Here is a 20,322-nt window from a genome sequence, read left to right as displayed (position 1 = left end):
CGCTCTGTCTGTAAGCTCCGTGTAGGAAAGAATGTGGTTTATTATCCTTGGATTTATGGATTTTTGTAGTTTCTACTTTCACATTCAGGTTCTTAATGCATTTTGAGTTCACTTGTATGTATGATATAAGAAAGAGGTCTAGTTTCATTCTTTTGCATGTAGCTGTCCAGTTTTCCCAACACCATTTGTCAAGAAGAAATTGTCTTTTTCGCATTTTTTTGTGTCCTTTGTTAAAGATTAATTGGCCATATAATCATGGGTTTATTTCTGAGCTATCTATTCTGTTTCAGTGATCTACATGTCTGTTTTTGTGCCAGTACCTTACTGTTCTGATCCCTACGGCTTTGTGGTATCGCTTGAAATCTGGGTATGTGATACCTCCAGTTTTGTTGTTCTTTTTGAAGATGCTTTGGCTCTCTACGTCTTTTCTGATTCCATTTAAATTTTAGGGTTATTTAATCTCATTCTGTGAAAAATGCTATTTTGATAGGTACTGCATTAAGTCTGAAGATTGCTCTTGGATAGTATGGGCATTTTAACAATATTTGTTTTTTCAATCCGTGAGCACAGAATATCTTTCCATATTGTTCCATTTTTTTGTGTCATCTTCAGTTTCTTTCCTCAACGTTTTGTAGTTTTCAGAGTACAGGTCTTTCGCCTCATTGGCTAAGTTTATTCCTAGGTATTTTATTCTTTTTATTGCAATTATAAATGGGACTCTTTCTTTAATTTCTCTTTTTGCTACTTTATTATTCCTGTATATAAATGCAATGTTTTTCTGCATATTAATTAAAGATCCTGTGAATTCACTTATTAGTACCGGTAGTTTTTTGATGGAGTCTTCTGGGTTTTTTTCTATACGTAGTGTCATGTTTAGTGAAAATATTTCTTTTTCTTGTCTGATTGCTATGGCTAGGTCTTCCAGTACTGTGATGAGTAGAAGTTGTGAGAGTGCACGTATTCACTTTTTTCAAGCTGTGTCATCTTGGTAACTGGTAGTGGTCACTCTCAAGCAAGACCTGTAGTCTTCTGTATTTATAAGTGTATTGCAGACAGAGGAAAAAGGGGCACATGTGTCGGGAAATGTGAGCTTACCCAGAAGTCCTAGTATACTTGCTCCTACATCTCACTGTCCAGAAATGAGCCATATTTCCAGCCCCAGGTGTAAGAGCATCTGAGAAGATAATGTGTTTCACTTGGTCTGATGGCTACGCCAAATAAGTCAGGATTTGATGCCAAGACTGGGTAGGCATGTAGCAGTTTCTGCTGTTCCTTACTCAGTTGAGAAAGTTTCCTTCCTAGTTTGCTAATTTTTTTTCAGCGAATGATGGTTTAATTTTGATTGGCTTCTTCCTTCAGTATTTCTGGAAATTAATCATTTATTTTTCTGGAAATTAATGATTTTTCTCTTTTGTTTTGCTGTTGTGGTGTATCACAATAATGGACCTTCCTAAAGGTTACACTCTTGATAATAATCGTGATACCCTTGATTATTTTTTTTAATTCTAGTATAATTAACATACTGTGTTTTACTACTTTCAGGTGTATATCCTTGCTTGTTTAAATATATTGTTGGGGGGCGCCTGGGTGGCTCAGTGGATTGGGCCGCTGCCTTCGGCTCGGGTCATGATCTCAGGGTCCTGGGATCGAGCCCCGCATCGGGCTCTCTGCTCCGCAGGGAGCCTGCTTCCTCCTCTCTCTCTGCCTGCCTCTCTACCTACTTGTGATCTCTCTCTCTGTCAAATAAAGAAATAAAATCTTTTTAAATAAATAAATATATTATTGGGCTTTGTTTACCATTTTGGGGGGATTTTTTAAATCTATGTGCATAAATAAGAGAGACCTATAGTTTTTCTTATTCTTATCTAGACCATCCCTCTACTTTGGGTTTCAGAATTATACTATCTTCATAAATTAGTTCGGAAGCTCTCCTTTCCTCTTCTCTGGAACTGTCTGTATCCAGTGGAGATTTTCTGCCCCTCCCCTGGGAAACCATCTGGGATGATGTGTCGTGTTGTGCCGGTGATGCCTATACATAGATTCCTCTTCTAGGGATTTGCTTTCTTTTGCTGCAGATCTAATCAGATTACCTAATTCTTCCTGAGACTACCTTGGCCATCAGTGTTTTTCTAGGATGCCATCCACTTAGTATAATTGTTCACTTAGAACTTTTTAATCTTCAGAACCATAGCTGTGTCCCATTTTTCCCCTTTCTGATCTGCTGGCCTCTCTCCTCATTTTACAAGGTTGTCTCTCTTATTACTCTTTTCCTTTTTTTTCCCTCCTGGAAGAATCAGCTTTGGTTTTTTCGTCCTCTCAAATTCATTAATTTTTGTCCCTTTATTATATTTCCTTCATTTTACATCCTTTCGGTTACATGTTTCCTGACTTGATTCCTTCGCTCTCTCTTCTCTGTGATTCTTACTGTAATGTATGCGTGTAAGATTCCATGATCATTCTGCTCGCTCATTAGCACTGTTTGGGTGTATGTGTTCAGAGTTACTAATAATATACTAATTGTCCTTCTTCCCTGCCCATCTCTCTCCATGCGGCCTCTGGAGACATTAGGCGAGGTTTGGCAGCTGCCTCGTCGGAAACCAGGTGCACCACCCACAGTGTTTCCTCGGCGAGCTCATGTTCATAAGCCTGCCGGAGGGTGGTCTGCATTGTCATTAGTCCTCATGATCACTGGCTCATCTTCTCAGCGTTCGCAAATTATCCTCTTAGCATGTGTTCATACACCAAAGTGCAAAATCGACCTTTTCGATGTGTCAGATACCGCAACAGCCACTCCGATGTCCTGTTTTCTTTGCAAAAGCCTTTCTTTGCATGCAGACGCGTCCATTCTGCCGGCTCAGGGATAGGATTTCTGCTCTCCCCTTCCAGTAATGATGCTGTCTGTACTTTTTAATCTGAAATGTATGCTCCTTGACAGAAAGACCAAAGTCCAATGGGATTCGGGGAACTTCTGATGTTTCTGTGTCCCTTCCTTTCCTTTTGCTAGCAATTGAGCTGAAACGGCATGTGTGTTTAGCCTTGAACTGTTCTGACAAACGGTTTCATTCTTGTGTTCAGTGTTTCTGCTGCTTTCCATACAAGCTGCTGACACCTCCCCCTTCCAGTTCTAACGGATGCATCTTAAACCACATGTCACTGAGGATCTCCCAGCGACTCTGGACTTCCATTACCTCTCTGCTCTCAGCATCTTTATCTCTAAAATGACAGGGTTAGACTGGGAGGGATCAACCTCAAGGTCCGTCCAGCCCTGAAAGCTGGCCCGTCATGCAGAAAAGCGGACTGATTTGTTGAGCCCTGTCTGCTTCCATCTCTGAAACCCATTGAAGTTCTCCCTGACCTCTGAGAACCTTTTGTGCTCGCTCTGCATTCTGTTTCAAAGCAAGAAGAAAGGAAAGGGCTTAAAGGAGAAATTTATGCTAGTAAAAAATTGTGGGTTTTTTTTTCCCCCTCTCAAAGTGAGAAGAATTTGAGAGGGAGCCTCTGAAGGGAGTCATGGGTCCATCGGAAGGAAGCCCCGTGTTAGGACCGTATGTCCTGGGCTCATAATCCTTCTCGTCCTTCAATCAGGGGACCCGTGTGGGTGCCTCCCACTCTCTGAGCCACTGTTTGATCTGTGACTAATCAAAAACTAAGATGAGGGGCGCCTGGGTGGCTCAGTGGATTAGGCCGCTGCCTTCGGCTCGGGTCATGATCTCAGGGTCCTGGGATCGAGCCCCGCATCGGGCTCTCTGCTCCGCAGGGAGCCTGCTTCCTCCTCTCCTCTGCCTGCCTCTCTGCCTACTTGTGATCTCGCTCTCTGTCAAATAAATAAATAAAAAACTTTAAAAAAAAAAAAAACAAAACTAAGATGAAACTAATCTTTCCTTTTCAGTGCAAAGAGTAGATGGGAACATGAAATCATAGCATGCGAGACACTTGTGTGAACGATCAAGCATTGAGCACACACGGGGCGCCATCATTACCAGAGAAATCCCAGTCTCCATTATTTCACAGAAGGAGAAATGCTAACACAAGCAAGTTCTGTGCTGCTTTATCTTCTCTGGTAAAAGTGACTCAGAGCTGCTTTCGCTCCCTAATTGAATTAGAGAACTTTGCTGATTCTCGGCTCTATTCTACGTAGGAAAGCCTTGCTCCAGTAGAAAGCCCATTCAGATGAGATATATCACTGTTATTCGCATTTCTTGGGAGTTCTTTAGTCTGTGATCTGTCATCTGCTCGCTTTTCAGCATTTCACAAACATGCACTCAGACACGCAGCTCATTTTCATAATGGAGATTTCCCAGTGAGTGAAGTGGATGATTGCTTAAAGCACGTGATTGGCTCTTTCGTTAAGCAGTATGTATGCAGACACGGACAGGAGCCAGATTCCCCCAGAGGCAACCTGACACTTGTAAATCAAGATTACAGAGAGCCTCTTCCCCACCACACTGTGGCAAGTCATTCAGACCAGCTATCTCAACCACAGGAGAATCTGTTCTTGTGCCCAAAGGAATGGGCAACCTATGCCCTCTTTCTCAAGGGCCCACAACCTATTGGTGGGAAATATTAACTTAATACGCCATTGCAGACCCAAGTCAGACAGGTGGTAAAGCTCACTCACTGTGAGTTGTCCATTCAAGGAGAAATGCTGACTTGATAAATGATTTCCTTATACCTTCTCTCCTGAGACTCAAGCTTTCAAGTGTCTGCTGGGTGCCTGACCCTGGGTTTCCCACAGCACCTCAAATGCTCATCAGAAATTGGACTCATCATTTCTTGCCCCAAATCTGGTCTTTGAACTATGTTCCCTAGAACAAGGCTCCCATTCACCTAGCCTAGAAACTTCGATCTTATCTGAGGCACCTCCTTTCTTTGTATTCTCAGTTCTCAAGCTCTTAATTTGTTCCTCATCTCCTCCAGATTAGACTAAACTCTTCCAGAAATCTTTCTTTCGTGTTCCTGAACAGAATCGCCCACATACATTCCCAGGCTTCTCCAGTATGCCCTTCATGCTGTCCTAGAATTATCTGAACAGAGTTCAGATTTGGTCATGCCCTTCTTTTGTGGTTTCCCTATCACCTGCAAAGTAAATTCCACACTCTTCAGCATAAGATTCAAGACTATTCACCATAGGTCCTTGTGTCATTAATTGGGAAGTATTCATTGGGTAGAGGTAACAAGCGATACACAACTAAACATGACTTAAATAGTAAGAAATGTATGCTTTTTCTCACCTGCCAAGAAATCCAGAATTCTCGGGATCAAAGAGTGGTTTATTCAGCAGCAAAGCACAAACACTCAGGTGTTTTCTGCCCTTTCTGCCCTTCTCCTCTGTCGTCCAAGACTTGTTGGCTTTTGTCCTCCGGCTTGCCTTCTCTTGAACCCCACGGGGCTGCTGTGGCTCCAACATCACGTCCTCCCGCTTATAACCATGCAGGAAAACATACATTCCTTCCTCTGCAGGAAAACCCGCTCATGAGCCCCTAGCAGTTTTGCCTTAAATCTCACTGACTGGAATTATATCATTTGCCATAGCTAGCAGTCAGGGGCAAGGAGGTAGAATTATGGTATTTGGTTCATACAAGAAAGTATTCACACCTAGAAATCAGAAAAGACAGACACTTTCCCACCAGAAAGACAGGAAGTGGGGGGTTGGTTGCAGTGGCCCATGTTAGTATCCGCCAGGGTTTTTACTGAGCCATTAATCCCACCTGCACATTACTGGCCCCTGGCCACCGAGTGCTCTCCAGTCTCAGAACCTAGCCCTGTTTCCTCTCCCCTGTGCATTTTCTCTTCCCTTACCAGTGCCTGCAATGACTGTCTCCGCCTCTAGGGGCACCAGGCGCCTTGCCGCCTGGGAGGACGAGCTGCTTGGGACAGCCAGCCGCAGGAAACTGTGCCTTAATAGTGCACGCCTCGCTTTTGTTCCTGCCCCCAACACAGTTCGACGCAGGACTTGCCCTCCTGTAGACCGTCAGGGCCCTTAGCCGGTCTCGTCCTTCCCGCGGCCCTCATCGCCGTGCCTGGAGCAGGACTGCGATGTTTGACAAGTGACGCGGCCTGAATGACCGTTCCCCGTGTTCGACTTGCAGGTCTGCGCCGCCAGCGTCGTCCCCCAAGACGGTGAACAGAACGGCCTTATGGGAAGAGTGGACGAAGGTGTGGATGAATTTTTCACCAAGAAGGTGACCAGAATGGATTCCAAGTGAGTTCAGAGTCCTTCCCTAATAATACTTCTTAATGCACATTTAAATTACTAAGTTGCCATTAAACTCACTGTGTCGGGGCTTGTTTATCTTATTTATATTGTGTGGGATTGACTCTTCTGATGGTTTGCAAAACGTAATCTCGGGGCCAGCAATCTCACTGTCCACCGGGAACTTACTAGAAAGGCAGATTCTCAGGCCTCCACCCCAGACGCACTGAATCCGAGACTCTGGATGTGGGGCCCAGCAGTCTGTACTTTTCTAACCCTTCCAGGGTAAACGGAGGCATGCTCTAGTTGGAGAACTGTCGTACTGTTCTAAAATAGCCCACAGAACACGCGGGCTTTCTTTAAGGTCTTTACCCCCAGCGTCCGGAGGATTCTGTGTCTGGGTGGTGAACTTGGGCAACTGCTATCACTTATTTCTAAACTCTCCTGGCTCAGCATGTATGGGGTGTATGGGGGGCTTCAACAGGCAGTGTCCAAGGAAGTTGTCTCATTTTCTTATTCTTGAGTGCTGTTTCCTTATAAGACAGGCCTTTTCGGAACTTCTGCTGACAGCGGTTTAACCCGGAACGCTTCCAGCCGTAAGCGGGATTCATTCTGAGTCCTTTAACCCCCAGCCCTGTCCCCAGACACTGTCCCAGACACACTCTTACCATGGACTTGTTTCTGTGACGTATTCTTCCCCTGGAGACACCCAGTTCAGGAGCGCCTCGCACCCACAGCGGGAAGCCGAGGCTGGCGGGGTGGGCAGGCCTGCACAGGGAGGGAAGACACTGGGCCAGTCCGTGGGTGGATGGTGAGGTGGGAATGAGTGGAGTTTTTATGTCCTTGCCAGTAGAGCTGACTGCACATTAGAAGCTTCAGGACCTGCTTATTTGTCTTCTTGACCCTGGCCTTGAATTGTGGCCTCCCTAGGAGAAGATTCCCGGCTCCCTTCTTATCGAACCAACCTCGGTGTCATTCACTCTCTGAAGCTGTCTCGGGATGGCTCTGTCCCCACCCTCCAGATTAATTGCTCTTTCTCTGCCACTGACTCAAAGCTTTTTTTTTTTTTTTTTTTAATCCCCTGCACCCATCTGTTAGAGCGCACACAATCCTCTGAGCGTTTCTTCTGTTTTAAATTTTTTTACGGTACGAGGAATGGACGGATGCATTCTCAGTGTAAAAGACTCAGGCAGTCCCGACGTGCCAATCCAAACAGAACAAAGTGGGAGAGTCCTTTTTCAGGATGGGCTCTCATGTCATCCATCCCCAGAGAATGCCTGTTCTTCGGAAGCGTCCCCCAGGCCTTCCTGTTTGTTGTAACTTGGGTGTCTGACCCAGCCTGTAACATACAGTCTGCCTTCGGTCACAGTTGGTGGGATGAATTCGGACTGTCTCGCCCTCTATCCCTACAAACCCCAGGCATGGTTGCAGGCTCACTGCCTCCCAGACTTCAGAAGGTGATATGTGGTTGGTGGAGAGGTGTACGCACGCCTGATCTGAGCCGTTCACACCTGCCCCTGTGTGATTTCCTGCATCCTTATGATGCCTCCTTCTGTGATGGGCTATGGAGGAAAGTTAGGCATGTTTTTAGAAGGTATAAAATCTACTTTCTACAAAGATACTGCTTTGGGAGTATGTTGCATTGCACAAGTAGAAGCAGAGATCAATTTTCATCAAATGATGGAATCTACTAGAAGTTTCAGTTTTTTTGTATGTCTTTTTGTTGTATAAAAACAGACTGTCAGTTTGATATGTAAAGGGCTAGGCACGGGTAGAATCTGCAAGCTGTATGAAGAACGTTTGCAAAGCAAAGTTAGAAACGCTCTTCGTTTAAAATACCAGATGTTCTACAAGGCTCTCCCCAAAAAGAAAGAAAAAAAAAAAGGAACTCCATCGTTTCTTTCCCCACTCCCTATTCCCCAGAGGCAAATAATTCCTGTGCCTTTCGCTGCTTATTTTTTATTTGTGCTTCCATATTTTTTAATGACATATTTTGCTATTTGCTGTTTTTCAATTTTAGGTAGCAAGCACGACTGTTAGCACCTCACTGTAGAGGATGACAATTAAGCTCTGATACCCTGGACCCGACTGCCCACCACACACATACACACACACACACACACACACACACTCACAAACACACTCTCTCTCTCTCTCTCTCCCCCATGTGCATATGCACAGCTGAGTTACACCATCTTTGGGGCTGCTTTCCTTTGTAGTTTTTATGATCCCTGCAGTTAATAATCATCCCCTTTGCGTTTGCTGACTTTTCCGTGGTCCTGTCTCTGCCATTCCCATACGTCTCCACGAAAGGTATAAACCTCCTCTGCATTTGTTCAAGTACTCTCCGTGTCATTTCCTGGGACAGACAGACACACTTCCTTCACTGAAGCCTGACCAGCTCTGTGTGGCATCTGGGAGCAGTTCCTGCTGTCCCCTGCCACCTCCCATCTTGGTCTGCTGGGGGCTTCCCTTTGCCACATACCTGTGTCCTTTTCCTGTTTCCTTTGGCCTCTGTCTTCTTCCTTTCCTGACTCCCTCGTTTTGGTGGATGGCCTCTTCTGGTTGTCTCCTGAGAAGGGGACCTTGGGAGACTCTTAGATCCGTCTTTCATTTTGATCAAGAGTGTGACTACATACAGAATTCTAGATTGAGGGGCACCTGGGTGGCTCAGTGGGTTAAAGCCTCTGCCTTCGGCTCAGGTCATGATCTCAGGGTTCTGGGATCGAGCCCCGTATCAGGCTCTCTGCTCAGCGGGGAGCCTTCTTCCCCTCTCTCTCTCTGTCTGCCTCTCTGCCTACTTGTGATCTCTCTCTCTCTCTCTCTGTGTGTGTCAAATAAATTTTAAAAAAAAAAATAATAAAAAAAAAGAATTCTAGATTGAATCCATCTTATGGAAGAATTTTCAAAACCTGGTCCCATTCTCTTCTAGCTTCTAGTGTTACTGTTAGAATCTGTATGTCAGAGAGCAAGGATACCCTGTCCTCTTCAAGATCCTTCTAGCCGGACTAAGAATCAAATTGACAAAAGAAAGATTAACAGGAGAGAATCAAATATCATAGTGTATGTACAGGGAAGCCTCACGGAGGGGAAATGCCAAAGACGGTCAGGCCACAGGAGGCGTATATGTCGTTTTGAGCTAAAGAGAAGGGGACAGGGTCCTGGGACGTCAACGAAGGAATCAGTTCTCTGGAGAGTGAATGTTTGGTACACAGACGTCTGCTGGGCCACTCAGATAGTGGGACACAGAGGACCTTGATCCAACAGGCCTTGCTAGGGTCCTCCCCCGTCTACCACTCCTGGTTCGTGGCACAGTGTAGTTCTCGAGGCCGACAGCCCTTTCCCTGGACCAGCTCCTCTGTCTAAATTCTTTTAGGCTGTCGAGGGAGATGGAAGGAGCTTTTCCTGAATCGACTGGATTTTGATGACTTTCTCACTCAAAATAATCTTCATCCCAAAGCAGCCCATCTTGAGGCAGCCTGGCCTTGGCCCGAACAAATCTGTTGTCGTCATGAGCCCGGATCCTTTCTTACTTGTTTTTGTGTTTACTCTTTTCTGGAAGCCTTTGGGATTTTCTCTTTGTTCCCAGAAATTTATGATGATTGGCTCTGGGTAGGTTTTGTTTTGTGTTGTTTTGTTTTGTTTCGAATCCATTTGCTAGGCACTAATGAGCCATTTCAACTGGAAAATTCGTGTGCTTTGGTATTGGAATTTTTCTTGAATTATTTTTTTCATAATGTCTTTCCTTCTTTTTGCTCTATATTCTTTTTCTTGAAACATCCATTATGCAACTTACGTGTTTCCTCTATGAATCCACTAGTTTTTGTTTTGTTTTGTTTTTCTCTTTTCTCTCTTGTTTTCTCATTCTTTCTGTTACCTGCCCCCTATTCCTCACCATCTGGGAGATTTCCTCAACTAAAACTTCCAACCTTGGGTTTTATACTCCTGCTATCACATTTTCCTGTTATGATTGTTTGATGGCGCAACAGTATTTTGCTCTTTTCTTTGAAATGAAATAGAACTAGTGAGCTTGGAAGGTGGTGTCTTAGAGGCAGTGAGGCTCTAACGGGATCCCCAGAGGCCAGCAAAGAGGAGGCCTCGGCCGGCTGTGGGGAAGGTCAGGGGCCCGTCCTGGCAGCATCTGCAAGAAGCCGGATCGCCGCAGACAGGCCCAAGACGGCGGCGCCACGACCGGAAACCCTGCTTCCCCACACCAAATAATGAATATTATACTCTCTTGTTAACAACTGCACGTAAAAGGTCGAACCCTAAACCCCTGCACACAGCTCGCTCTCTCTTAAGCTTATCTACTTCTGTCTTATAAGTGTACTTTTTGTTTTTTTGCTGTTTTTTTTTTATATTTTATTTATTTGACAGAGAGAAATCACAACTAGGCAGAGAGGCAGGCAGAGAGAGAGGAGGAAGCAGGCTCCCTGCTGAGCAGAGAGCCCGATGTGGGGCTCGATCCCAGGACCCTGAGATCATGACCCGAGCCGAAGGCAGAGGTTTTAACCCACTGAGCCACCCAGGCGCCCCTTGTTTCGTTTTTTTAAAGATTTTATGTTTTAAGTAATCTCTCTGTGGGGCTTGAACTCATAACCCTGAGATCAAGAGTTGCCTGCCGCACCGACTGAGCCAGCCAGGTGCCCCTTGAGTGGGGACTTTTGGTTTAATAAACTTTCCCACTTGTGTTGCTTATCCACTGTGTTGCGTGTCTGTCCTTGAATTCTTCATGTTGAAGCCAAGAGCATTCCGGGACATCTTTGGGACAGGCTGGATCAGGAGCCCAGGGTCTCCAGTTCACCTGGCAGAAAGTGGAGCTTGTTGACTGGTGGACTTCAGTGTAGGGTACCCTTCTTGGACCATTTTGTTGGGGGAGAGTCTCCCTGACTGTCCAAGTCTTTGAGTCTTTTCTCTTGAGCTTGTTGGGAAATTTGACCCCCTGCCTGGAGGGTGTAGACCTGGCCCATTCTAGGGTCCAGAATGAGGGAAAGAGCCTGGGAATATCTTTGTCCCAATATGCAGGCTTTCTTTTTTTTTTTTTTTAAAGATTTTATTTATCCATTTGACAGAGAGAGATCACAAGTAGATAGAGAGGCAGGCAGAGAGAGAGAGGGAAGCAGGCTCCCTGCTGAGCAGAGAGCCCAATGTGGGACTCGATCCCAGGACCCTGAGATCATGACCTGAGCCGAAGGCAGCGACCTAAACCACTGAGCCACCCAGGCGCCCCGTTAATCTGTCTTTTATTATAAAAGTGTCTCACCCAGGAACCTAGAAGGGTAGAGGGAAAATTATTTTTCCTCCCCTATAATCATAAGAAAGCCTGCATATTGGGGGCGCCTGGAAAAATCTTTAAAAAAAAAAAAAAAAAGACAGATTAACAGGAGAAAAACAGAAGTTCAAGAACATGGATACCCTCTATATACATGGGAGAGACCCAGAAAAACTGAGCAGTTCCCCAGAATGGCTCAAGCCACCACCTTAAAATACTATTTTTAGCTAAAAATACAAGAAAGATGTTGGGATGGCGGGCAGGGGACGAGTGTGGGGAGGTTACCAGGAAAGGGACTATAAATGTGGTAAGGGTGTTACGCAGATTTAAGTCCATACCTTCTCCACTGACCAATTTCTAGAGATTGTTATCCTTTTCCCGCTACTGAGAAGAACGCGCCCTTACAAATGGAGGTTTTTCTTATGAATGGCTCTTCCAAAAGGGCAGCTTCTGCTCAGTTTTCAGAGCTGCTCCGGTGGCTGCTCTTTCTTTTAAAGATTTTTTTTTTAAAGATTTTTATTTTTTTTATTTATTTGACAAACAGAGATCACAAGTAGGCAGAGAGGCAGGCAGAGAGAGAGGAGGAAACAGGCTCCCTGCTGAGCAGAGAGCCCGATGTGGGGCTCGATCCCAGGACCCTGGGATCATGACCTGAGCCGAAGGCAGAGGCTTTAACCCACTGAGCCACCCAGGCACCCCATGGCTGCTCTTTCTTAATCAGCCTAAAAAAATCCCTATGCCAGGGTGCCGCGGTCTGCTGCCTCCACCTGAACCCCCTGTTCTCACGATAGCACGTGTGCCGCAGCTGTGCTGCTGGCCCTCACCCTGCCCGGTGCGTAAACTTGGGCGCATAGGGGCAGTTTTGATCTCTGGTTTGGGGAGAGGATCTGATGGTTTGGTGAATGGGCTTCTGGCTCTCTTCCTCTCTAGAGCTCCTGCTTCCCTTCTGTTTCCAGAGGCACCGGGAGCCTCGTGCAAACCTGCCACCTCTTGTCTCCCCCACCAGCACTTCAGGGGGCGGCTTTCCACGTCTGTTAAGTCCGTTTTTAGTCAGAATTTCTCTTGGCTTCTTGTTTTGCCTTTCTTCCGCTCTGCGGCTCTTGCCTTTATTTTTTCCTTCACACCTCTGGTCATGATTTCATGGGGCACTCAGAGGAGCTAACGGGACCGGAGTCTGCCAGCTCTAAAGCACCAGGGAGACCTCCCATTGACCCACTGGACTTGCTCTTTCCCCTACCGTTCCCCCATTGCTGAATATTCTCTTTCGTTCCTGAACTTGACTCTTCTGTACAACGCTCTGCCGAAGCTCACCGTCCCTGTTGCCTCCTTCAGTGGTGTTCCTTGAGGCAAAGACCCCCATGTTTGAGTTGAGTTGCGCACCAACGGTGGGATTTCAGATGTGATCTAGTGGTGACGCAAGGATTTTAGGTGGCTCTGGGGACGGCCGGCCCTTTCCATTGTCGGCCACCCTAAATAAGGCCATCCCCGTCCTGTGTCTGTGAGGAGCCAGCTTTGCTGGAAGGTCTGACAAGTGGGGAGGCAGCTGACCTGAGCATTGAGATTCAAAAACCCCTACCCCTTCAGGTTCTCCTTCTTAGCTGGTGGTGCCTTCATCTCCTTACCTGCGACTGTGACAACATTCCCCACTTCTCTTTACCAAGGGCAAGACTCAAATTCTTCAACTGCTTCAGAACGGCTGCCACGGCCGCAGCAAGCTCCGTGTTTGTATTTTGACTGACTCTGGCTAGAACTTTAATTACAGCAAAGCCCACAGTATTTGTTCTTTTGAATCCCAGGAGATCATCCGCAAGAGGCTCCGAGTCCCACGAGCTTAGCGAGGGAGGAGATGAAAAGAAAAAGCGAGACTCTCGGAAGAGCGGCTTTCTCAACTTAATCAAGTCCCGGTCCAAATCCGAGCGGCCTCCCACCGTCTTGATGACAGACGAACCGTCCTCACCAAAAGGGGTCATCAAAAGTCCGGCCACGGACACCCCCAGGAAGGACGCCAAGCCCGCGGAGCACAACGGCAGTTCGGAGCGGACAGAGGAGCTAAAAACCCCTGACTCCCTTGAGGAAGGTCACGGGGAGGACGTGGGCAGGGTGGAGCGGAGCGACGGCAAGAACAGCCCACAGGGCGGGCGAAGGTACGGGATCCAGGTGATGGGCAGCGGCCTGCTGGCAGAGATGAAGGCCAAGCAGGAGAGGAGAGCGGCTTGTGCGCAGAAGGTGAGGCTGGGTCACTTCTGACTCGGTTGTGTGGCTTTGTCCCCTCTTGGTGTTCACTAATGAGAGAGATACAGTGCTAGCCCGTTCGGTTCTATACAAATCCAAAACCAAAAGCCTTTATCCGAAAGAACCCAGAGCACAGATGACAAAGACATGGCCAGCTTTTCCCTCCAGCGCGAGGGCCTGCTCTTCCGAGCCACAGCGTTTGAAGGTAAGTCCTTGGCTGAGAGCCTTTCACACCACCTGCCGAGGTGCTTCCTGCGTGAGTCAGGAGCCTGGGACACCATCCCCCCCATGCCAGGAAATGCGCACAGCTGGGGAGAGCACCAGTCGGTTGAATCCAAGATGACACCTGAGTGCAACCAGAAACAATGGACAGAGGCTAATAAAGATACTGAAACCGTGGGGGCGCCTGGCTGGCTCCATCGGTAGAACATGCAACTCTTGATCTCATGGTTGTTGAGTTCAAGCCCCACGTCAGGTGTAGAGATTACTTAAAAGTTTTTAAAAACCTAAAAAAAAAAAAATACTGAAACCAGATTCTAATTATATAGAAATAGATCTCCTTTTCCGTTTTCTCAGAGTTCCCTTTTCCAAACCTAAAAATTCCTTGCTCTGTTTCAGATTTTAAAGTCAAAAGGGAAAAAAGTCAAGGTGTTCTGTTAGAATTAATTAAATACTTGATCATTGAGATATATTGTTGATTGCTTCAAGAAAAGCTTGATCATTTCAAAATTGCCAAGTCCTCCCAAAATCTGACAATATATCATTTATCCTTCAAACATCTTTTAAAGTAGACATTGTGGTGTTTTTTCTTCCATTATCTCTCCTTTCTCTTGCAGCTACTTGAAAGATTATAACTTTATTGTGATCGCTAAGATCAACATACCCATGTTAACCCGAGTCTTGGGTTTTGCGTGTGACTCTGAGGTCTTTTTCATCTACATAACTGGGTTTCCCAAAGAAAATTGCCCATCTGTCTTATTTGAAGTATGAGAATAAAATGGTTCACCCCAATGAACCATTGATTCTTAGAAAGTTACTAGTAAACTGTATTGCATACCAGGGTGTGGAGGGTTTTTATATGGCTTAACAGCTAATTATTTTTTCATTAAATCCTGCATCCCACATGACTTTACAACTGTTTGCCATAGTTCTCCTACTAGCACAGTAGTTACCCAGCAATTTCCTCATGACAGATCTGTCCTAACTCACTCCTTGACCCTTATGGAAGGCTGAGGAGGGTGCAGAGGGCGGGACCCTTTAACTGTATTCTGCTAATTCACTGGTCAGAATTCTGAATAAGCACTGTGACCACATCCCTGGGGAGTCAGACGCCCAAGGAAATGTTTAAATTTCAATCCATTTTATAGAATTTCTTACAACAATGAACTGCTGTTTTCACTAACGAGCCGTTTATTTTATCACTGTTTTCACGGATGAACAGCTGCTTTTTCGTAGAAAGATGGGATGTGCTGGAGGGTTTTTTCCATGTGTGTTGGATTGGATACATAAATTGACTTGGAGTGACAAAATTCCTGTGGTTTGGGTCTTAGGTGTTGAAGGCTTACAGTAATGAGCTCCTAGCGCCATCTTGTGTCTATTTAGAACAACATCAGGGGCCCCCAGAGATGTCACGGGTTCAGTTCCACACCAACACAGTAAGGGGAATACCGCAGTAAAGCAAGTCAAATGGATTTGGGGGTTTCCCAGTACATAGAAAATCACGTTTACACCATACTGTAGTCTGTTGAGTGTGTGACTGTCATTGTGTCTAAAAAACCCAGTGTACCTACCTTAGAATTTTTAACTATTTTATCAATAAAAAATACGATCATCTGCGCTTGCTGGGGGTGGGGGGGAATCCTGCCTCCATGTTGATGGCTGCTGACCTGTGAGGGTGGCGGTTGCTCCAAGGTGGGGCTGGCTGTGGCAGTGTCTTAAAATGAGACAACAGTGAGGTTGGCCGCATTGATTAACTCTCCCCTTCAGCGATGGGGAATCTGTAGCGCACAGTGCTGTTGGACAGCATTTGACCCACCACAGAACTGCTTTCGTATTGGAGTGAACCCTCTCAAATCCAGCTGCTGCTTTCTCAACTAAGTTTATGTTATAATGTAAATCCTCTCTTGTCGTTCCAATAATCCCAGGAGTAGATCCCATCTCAAGAAACCACGTGCTTCGCTCATGTGTCAGAAGCACGTCCTCATTCGTTCAGATCTGATCCCGAGACGGCAGCCATGTTGTCCCCTCTTCAGGCCCCTTCCAGCTCTCTTGCTGTTTCCACCACAGCCGCAGGGACTTTCTCCCCTGGAGTCGTGAACCCTTCCGCGTCCTCCATGAGGGTGGGAGTCACCATTTTCCCACGTCTGTTCATGTTGTTTTGACCTCTTCCATAAATCTCAAATGTTCTGAATAGCATTTAGAATGTCAAATCCTTTCTAGAAGGTTTTCGGCTGACTTCCAGACCCACCAGAGGAAGCACTGTCTACGGCAGCATTAGCCTTACAAAATGAATTTTTTACATAGTAAGACTCGAAAGTTGAAAGGACTCCTCGATCCGTGGGCTGCGGAATGGACACTGTGCCAGCAGGCATGAGAACAGCCAACCACAGTGTGCGCTCGCGTGACCAGGTGCATTGTCAATGAGCAGTAATGTTTTGAAAGGAGTCTTGTACTCTGAGCAGCAGGTCTCAACAGTGGGCCTAAAATATTCAGTAAACCATGTTCTGATGGATGTGCCGTCCTCCAGGCTTTGTCGGTCATTCATTTCTAGAGCACAGGCAAAGTTGACTTAGCACGGTTCCTAAGGGCCCTGGGAGTTTCGGAATGGGGACTGAGCTTTGGCTCCAACTTCAAATCAGCAGCTGCCTTGGGCCCTAAGAAGGTCAGCCTGTCCTTTGAAGCTTTGAAGGTAGGCGCTGACTTCTCCGCTCCAGCTGTGAAAGTCCTAGATGGCGTCTTCTCCCAAAGGAAGGCTGTTCGTCTACACTGATCTCCTGTTTTCCGGTGTAGCCACCTTCATTGACTCTCAGCTCGATCTTCTGAAGAGATTGCTGCAGCTTCTCCGTCAGCACCTGCTGCCTCACCTCGCGTTTTTCTGTTCTGGAACTTCAACTTCATGACACTCCCCCCCCACCCCACCCCCACCGCTAGCTTCAGACTTTTTTTCTGCAGCGTCTTCCCCTCCCTCAGCCTTCATGGAGCTGGAGAGTCAGGGCCTTGCTCTGGATGAGGCTTTGACTTAAGGGTCGTTGTGGCTGGGGTGATCTTCTGTCCAGACTGCTCAAACTGTCTCCACGTGAGCCCTAAGTCTGTTTTGCTTTCTTAACCATTCATGTGTTCACTGGAATAACACTTCTCATTTCCTTCGAGAACTTTTCCTTTGCTGGAAAACTCCTTGGCACGAGAGACTTGGCCTTGAGCCTGTCTGGGCTTTCGACATGCCTTCCTCACGAAGCTTAGTCATTTCTAGGTTTTGATTTAAAGGGAGATGTGTAACACTTCCTGAACTTGAACACTTAGAGGTCGTTGTAGGGTTATTACTTGACCCCGTTTCAATATTGTTGTGTCTTAGAAAATAGGGAGACATGAGGAGACGTGAACAGAGGGAGAGAGATGGGGGAAACAGCCGGTTGGTGGAGCAGTCAGAACATGAACGACATTTATCGATGACATTCACTGCCTTATTTGGGCACAGTTCACGGCACCCAGAACATTTACGGCCGTAACATGGCAGATCACCCTAACAAATAGAACAATAACGAAAGAGTTTGAAATACTGTAAGAATTACCAAAATGTGCCACAGGGACATGAAGTGAGCCAATGGCTCTGGGAACAATGCCTGAATTGGAAATTCAAACTGGTCAGGAGTATTCTATCAGAATAATAAAATAATAGGAAAGATTTTCAACAAGTTAGTATAAGGGACAGCTGGATGGCTCAGTCAGTTAAGCATCTGAGTCTTGATTTTGGCTCACATCGTGATCTCAGGGTCATGGGATTGATCCCATTGGGCTCTGCGCTGCGCAGGGATCCTGCTTGAGATTCTCTCTCCGACCCTTCTGTCCCACGAGCTCGCTGTCTTGAAAACAATCAAACTTAAAAAAAATTAGTATAAAAAATATTTTCCCCTAAAATGACTGTATTCTTTATAAAAGCAGCATAAGCCCCATTGGTCAGTATACTGTTGCTAAAATTTATGATGGTGTCTTCACTCTTCTTTTGAATAATTTTCTTTACACTCTTCACATTTAATACACGTATTTAAAGGAAAAGAGCCATGACTACGAACACATGGCACTTCTCTTTTATTAGCAAAGGCGAGTAACAAGTACTGAATGCAGAGAGCCCCCATCTTTTCTTGGGGGCCACCTCCTCAGCTGCCGGCACTCGAGGACGATGGACGTTACAGTGTTTTATCCTTATTCCACCCGGTCGTTTTTGATACCCGTTAACTGCCTCAGAAAGCCGGGAAGGAAAAAGAAAACACAACTCCTCGGATTATATATTAAATGCAGGCAAGCGAGGTGCCCGGGGTGCAGTGTGAGGAGGCGCTGGCTTTCGGAGCCGAGCCCAGCGCTCACACGCCCGAAAGCCAGTGTCCCCTTGGGTTCGTGCGCTGGAGGCTTGCTAGTCGCTGCCTCGTCCTGGCCGCGTTTAAGGAGCACACCTTCTTACCTGTGTCTGAGCACAGGTGCGCGTGGCCCTGCTTTCCGGAGGCCAGGAGGTGCTGGGCGGGGCGCTGTTTAGGCCCCGCCTCTGGGCGGGGCTCTGTTCCAGGGCTCGCGCACCCCCTACTGGTCCAGGCAGGGACTTTGTGCCTCTCTGCCCCGTGGGCTGGGAGGGCTCGCCTGGGACCTGGAACCGGGCTTCTTTCCTCGGGATTCCGTTTCCTCCGTGACGCCAAACAATGTGCACATTCTAGCCGTGGAACCTGTGGGCACATTCCCCCTTGGAGACCTGCTCAGCCGCCTTCCGCGGAGGAGCTAATGTGGTCGTGCTGAGGGAGCCCAGGACACCTGCTACCTTGGTGTTGGGGGGGCGATCTGGGCCAGGGTCTGGCGTGGCCGGCCGGGCATGCGGTAGATGAGGCAGCTCTCACCTGAGTTTCAGATAACCCCTCGTAGAGTATCACAAACAGTGGGAAGCTGGGAAGCAGCAGCCCCTCGGTGCTTCTCAGGTTTGTCAGAAGTGTGCCCCCAGCGGGAAGCGACAGGCCAGAGGTCATCAGCTTCCCGGTTTACCTGCCCAGCTACGCTGTGGTTTTGAATGGGAGGCAGATGCAGATCGTCTTTGTCACCAGCGAACTTAGGCCTTATTAAGCCAACCTTAGTTGGTTCATTTCAGGTAACTTTTTGGATCTAGATGCCCCCTCTTAAGTGGGCTTTCTGCACCACAAGGAAGAGGTGGAGGCCTAGCTTCACGAGTTTCTGCCCCTTCCCCTAGACAACGGCCTCTAACCTCACCCCTTTTTGTTATCACAGACCCCTTCGCCTGGAGCTCGGGGGTCTTTTCTTTTTCTTTTTTAAGTCTTTTATTTTTGCGAGAGAGAGCCTGAGCAGGAAGGGCAGAGGGAGAAGCAGACTCCCTGCTGAGCAGGGAGCGCGATATGGGACTCGATCCCAGGACCCTGAGATCATGACCTGAGCCGAAGGCAGACACTTAACCCACTGAGCCACCCAGGCGCCCATTTTGGGTTTGTTTGGTTTTTTTTTTAATTCTGTTCATCCATGGCCAATAGATTAAACAATAGATTTGTGTCCTGTGGTTCTGCCTCAGTGGCGGGGAAGACCCTGCTGGCTATAGGCCCCTTTTTACCTCTCTTATACATTTAAGTTGAAAAGGTTTCCACTACTTTTAAAATTTGATTTGGGGAACTCAACTTGGGGAGAGGGTCCCGTCAACTTGCAGAGTGTCCATGCCCCCGCTGCCTGGAGCATCAGGGGTTGCGGAGCCTGTAGAGGTATTCCCACAAAAAAACCCCACAGGAAACAGGAACTGCCCCCAAGCCTCCTAGCTTCCCCTGAGCCCACGCACCTGTCATCCTGGGGGAGCATTCTGAGGAACTAACCACTCTCCAGACCCCAGAGCCCTGACTGTGAACACAGAACAGAACCTGCTCATTCAAGCTTTGTTCCAGAAGGTGGCTCAGGGAGACAGAGAGGTGGGACAGTCAGTATGAGGGTAGTAAGGGGGCCATTATTTGTTGTCATTTATGTTCCGCTTTGTTGTTCTTCTTACATCTTAAATAAACACGCACTTTCCCGGGAATGTGTGCTTGAATTTTTCAGAAGCTTGGGAACGAGGCCGTCTCTCAGGATTCCTCCAGTCTGGCCTTGGGCAGCACAGAACGTCTGGATGGAGGTGGGGCAGGTAAGACCATCACCCTCTAAGGAAAAACACTTCCTGTCTGGTTCCAGGAGTCACACGTGATTGACAGAAGAAAGATTAGAAGGAGAGGAAAACGGGGCCCTGTGTGCCATGGGTTGTCAGCTGTCCCCTGGATAGCCACGCCCCCTCCACCTGGGCCACATCCCCCGCCCCGCTAGCTGTGTGCCGGCGTAGGGCACCTTCTTCAATTTCCCAGAGGGAAAAAATGTCTTTGAGAAAAACTCCAAAACTGTGGGC

General features: G+C 47.1%; 1 protein-coding gene across 6 annotated transcripts in view; it reads left to right on the top strand.

Annotated features, from left to right (window-relative positions):
* Positions 1-20,322, top strand: part of CARMIL1 (capping protein regulator and myosin 1 linker 1) — a 305,453-nt gene that overhangs the window by 270,358 nt on the left and 14,773 nt on the right. For all 6 annotated transcript variants that reach the window (XM_046004391.1, XM_046004388.1, XM_046004387.1 and 3 more), the window contains 3 exons: positions 6,090-6,202; positions 13,262-13,691; positions 19,986-20,067. In XM_046004391.1, coding sequence (XP_045860347.1) covers positions 6,090-6,202; positions 13,262-13,691; positions 19,986-20,067 — 625 coding nt within the window. The remainder of the gene's footprint in view (positions 1-6,089; positions 6,203-13,261; positions 13,692-19,985; positions 20,068-20,322) is intronic.

Source organism: Meles meles, chromosome 5 (genome assembly GCF_922984935.1).
Source record: "Meles meles chromosome 5, mMelMel3.1 paternal haplotype, whole genome shotgun sequence".
Lineage (NCBI taxonomy): Eukaryota > Metazoa > Chordata > Mammalia > Carnivora > Mustelidae > Meles > Meles meles.
This window is presented reverse-complemented; position numbering and strand designations above follow the sequence as displayed.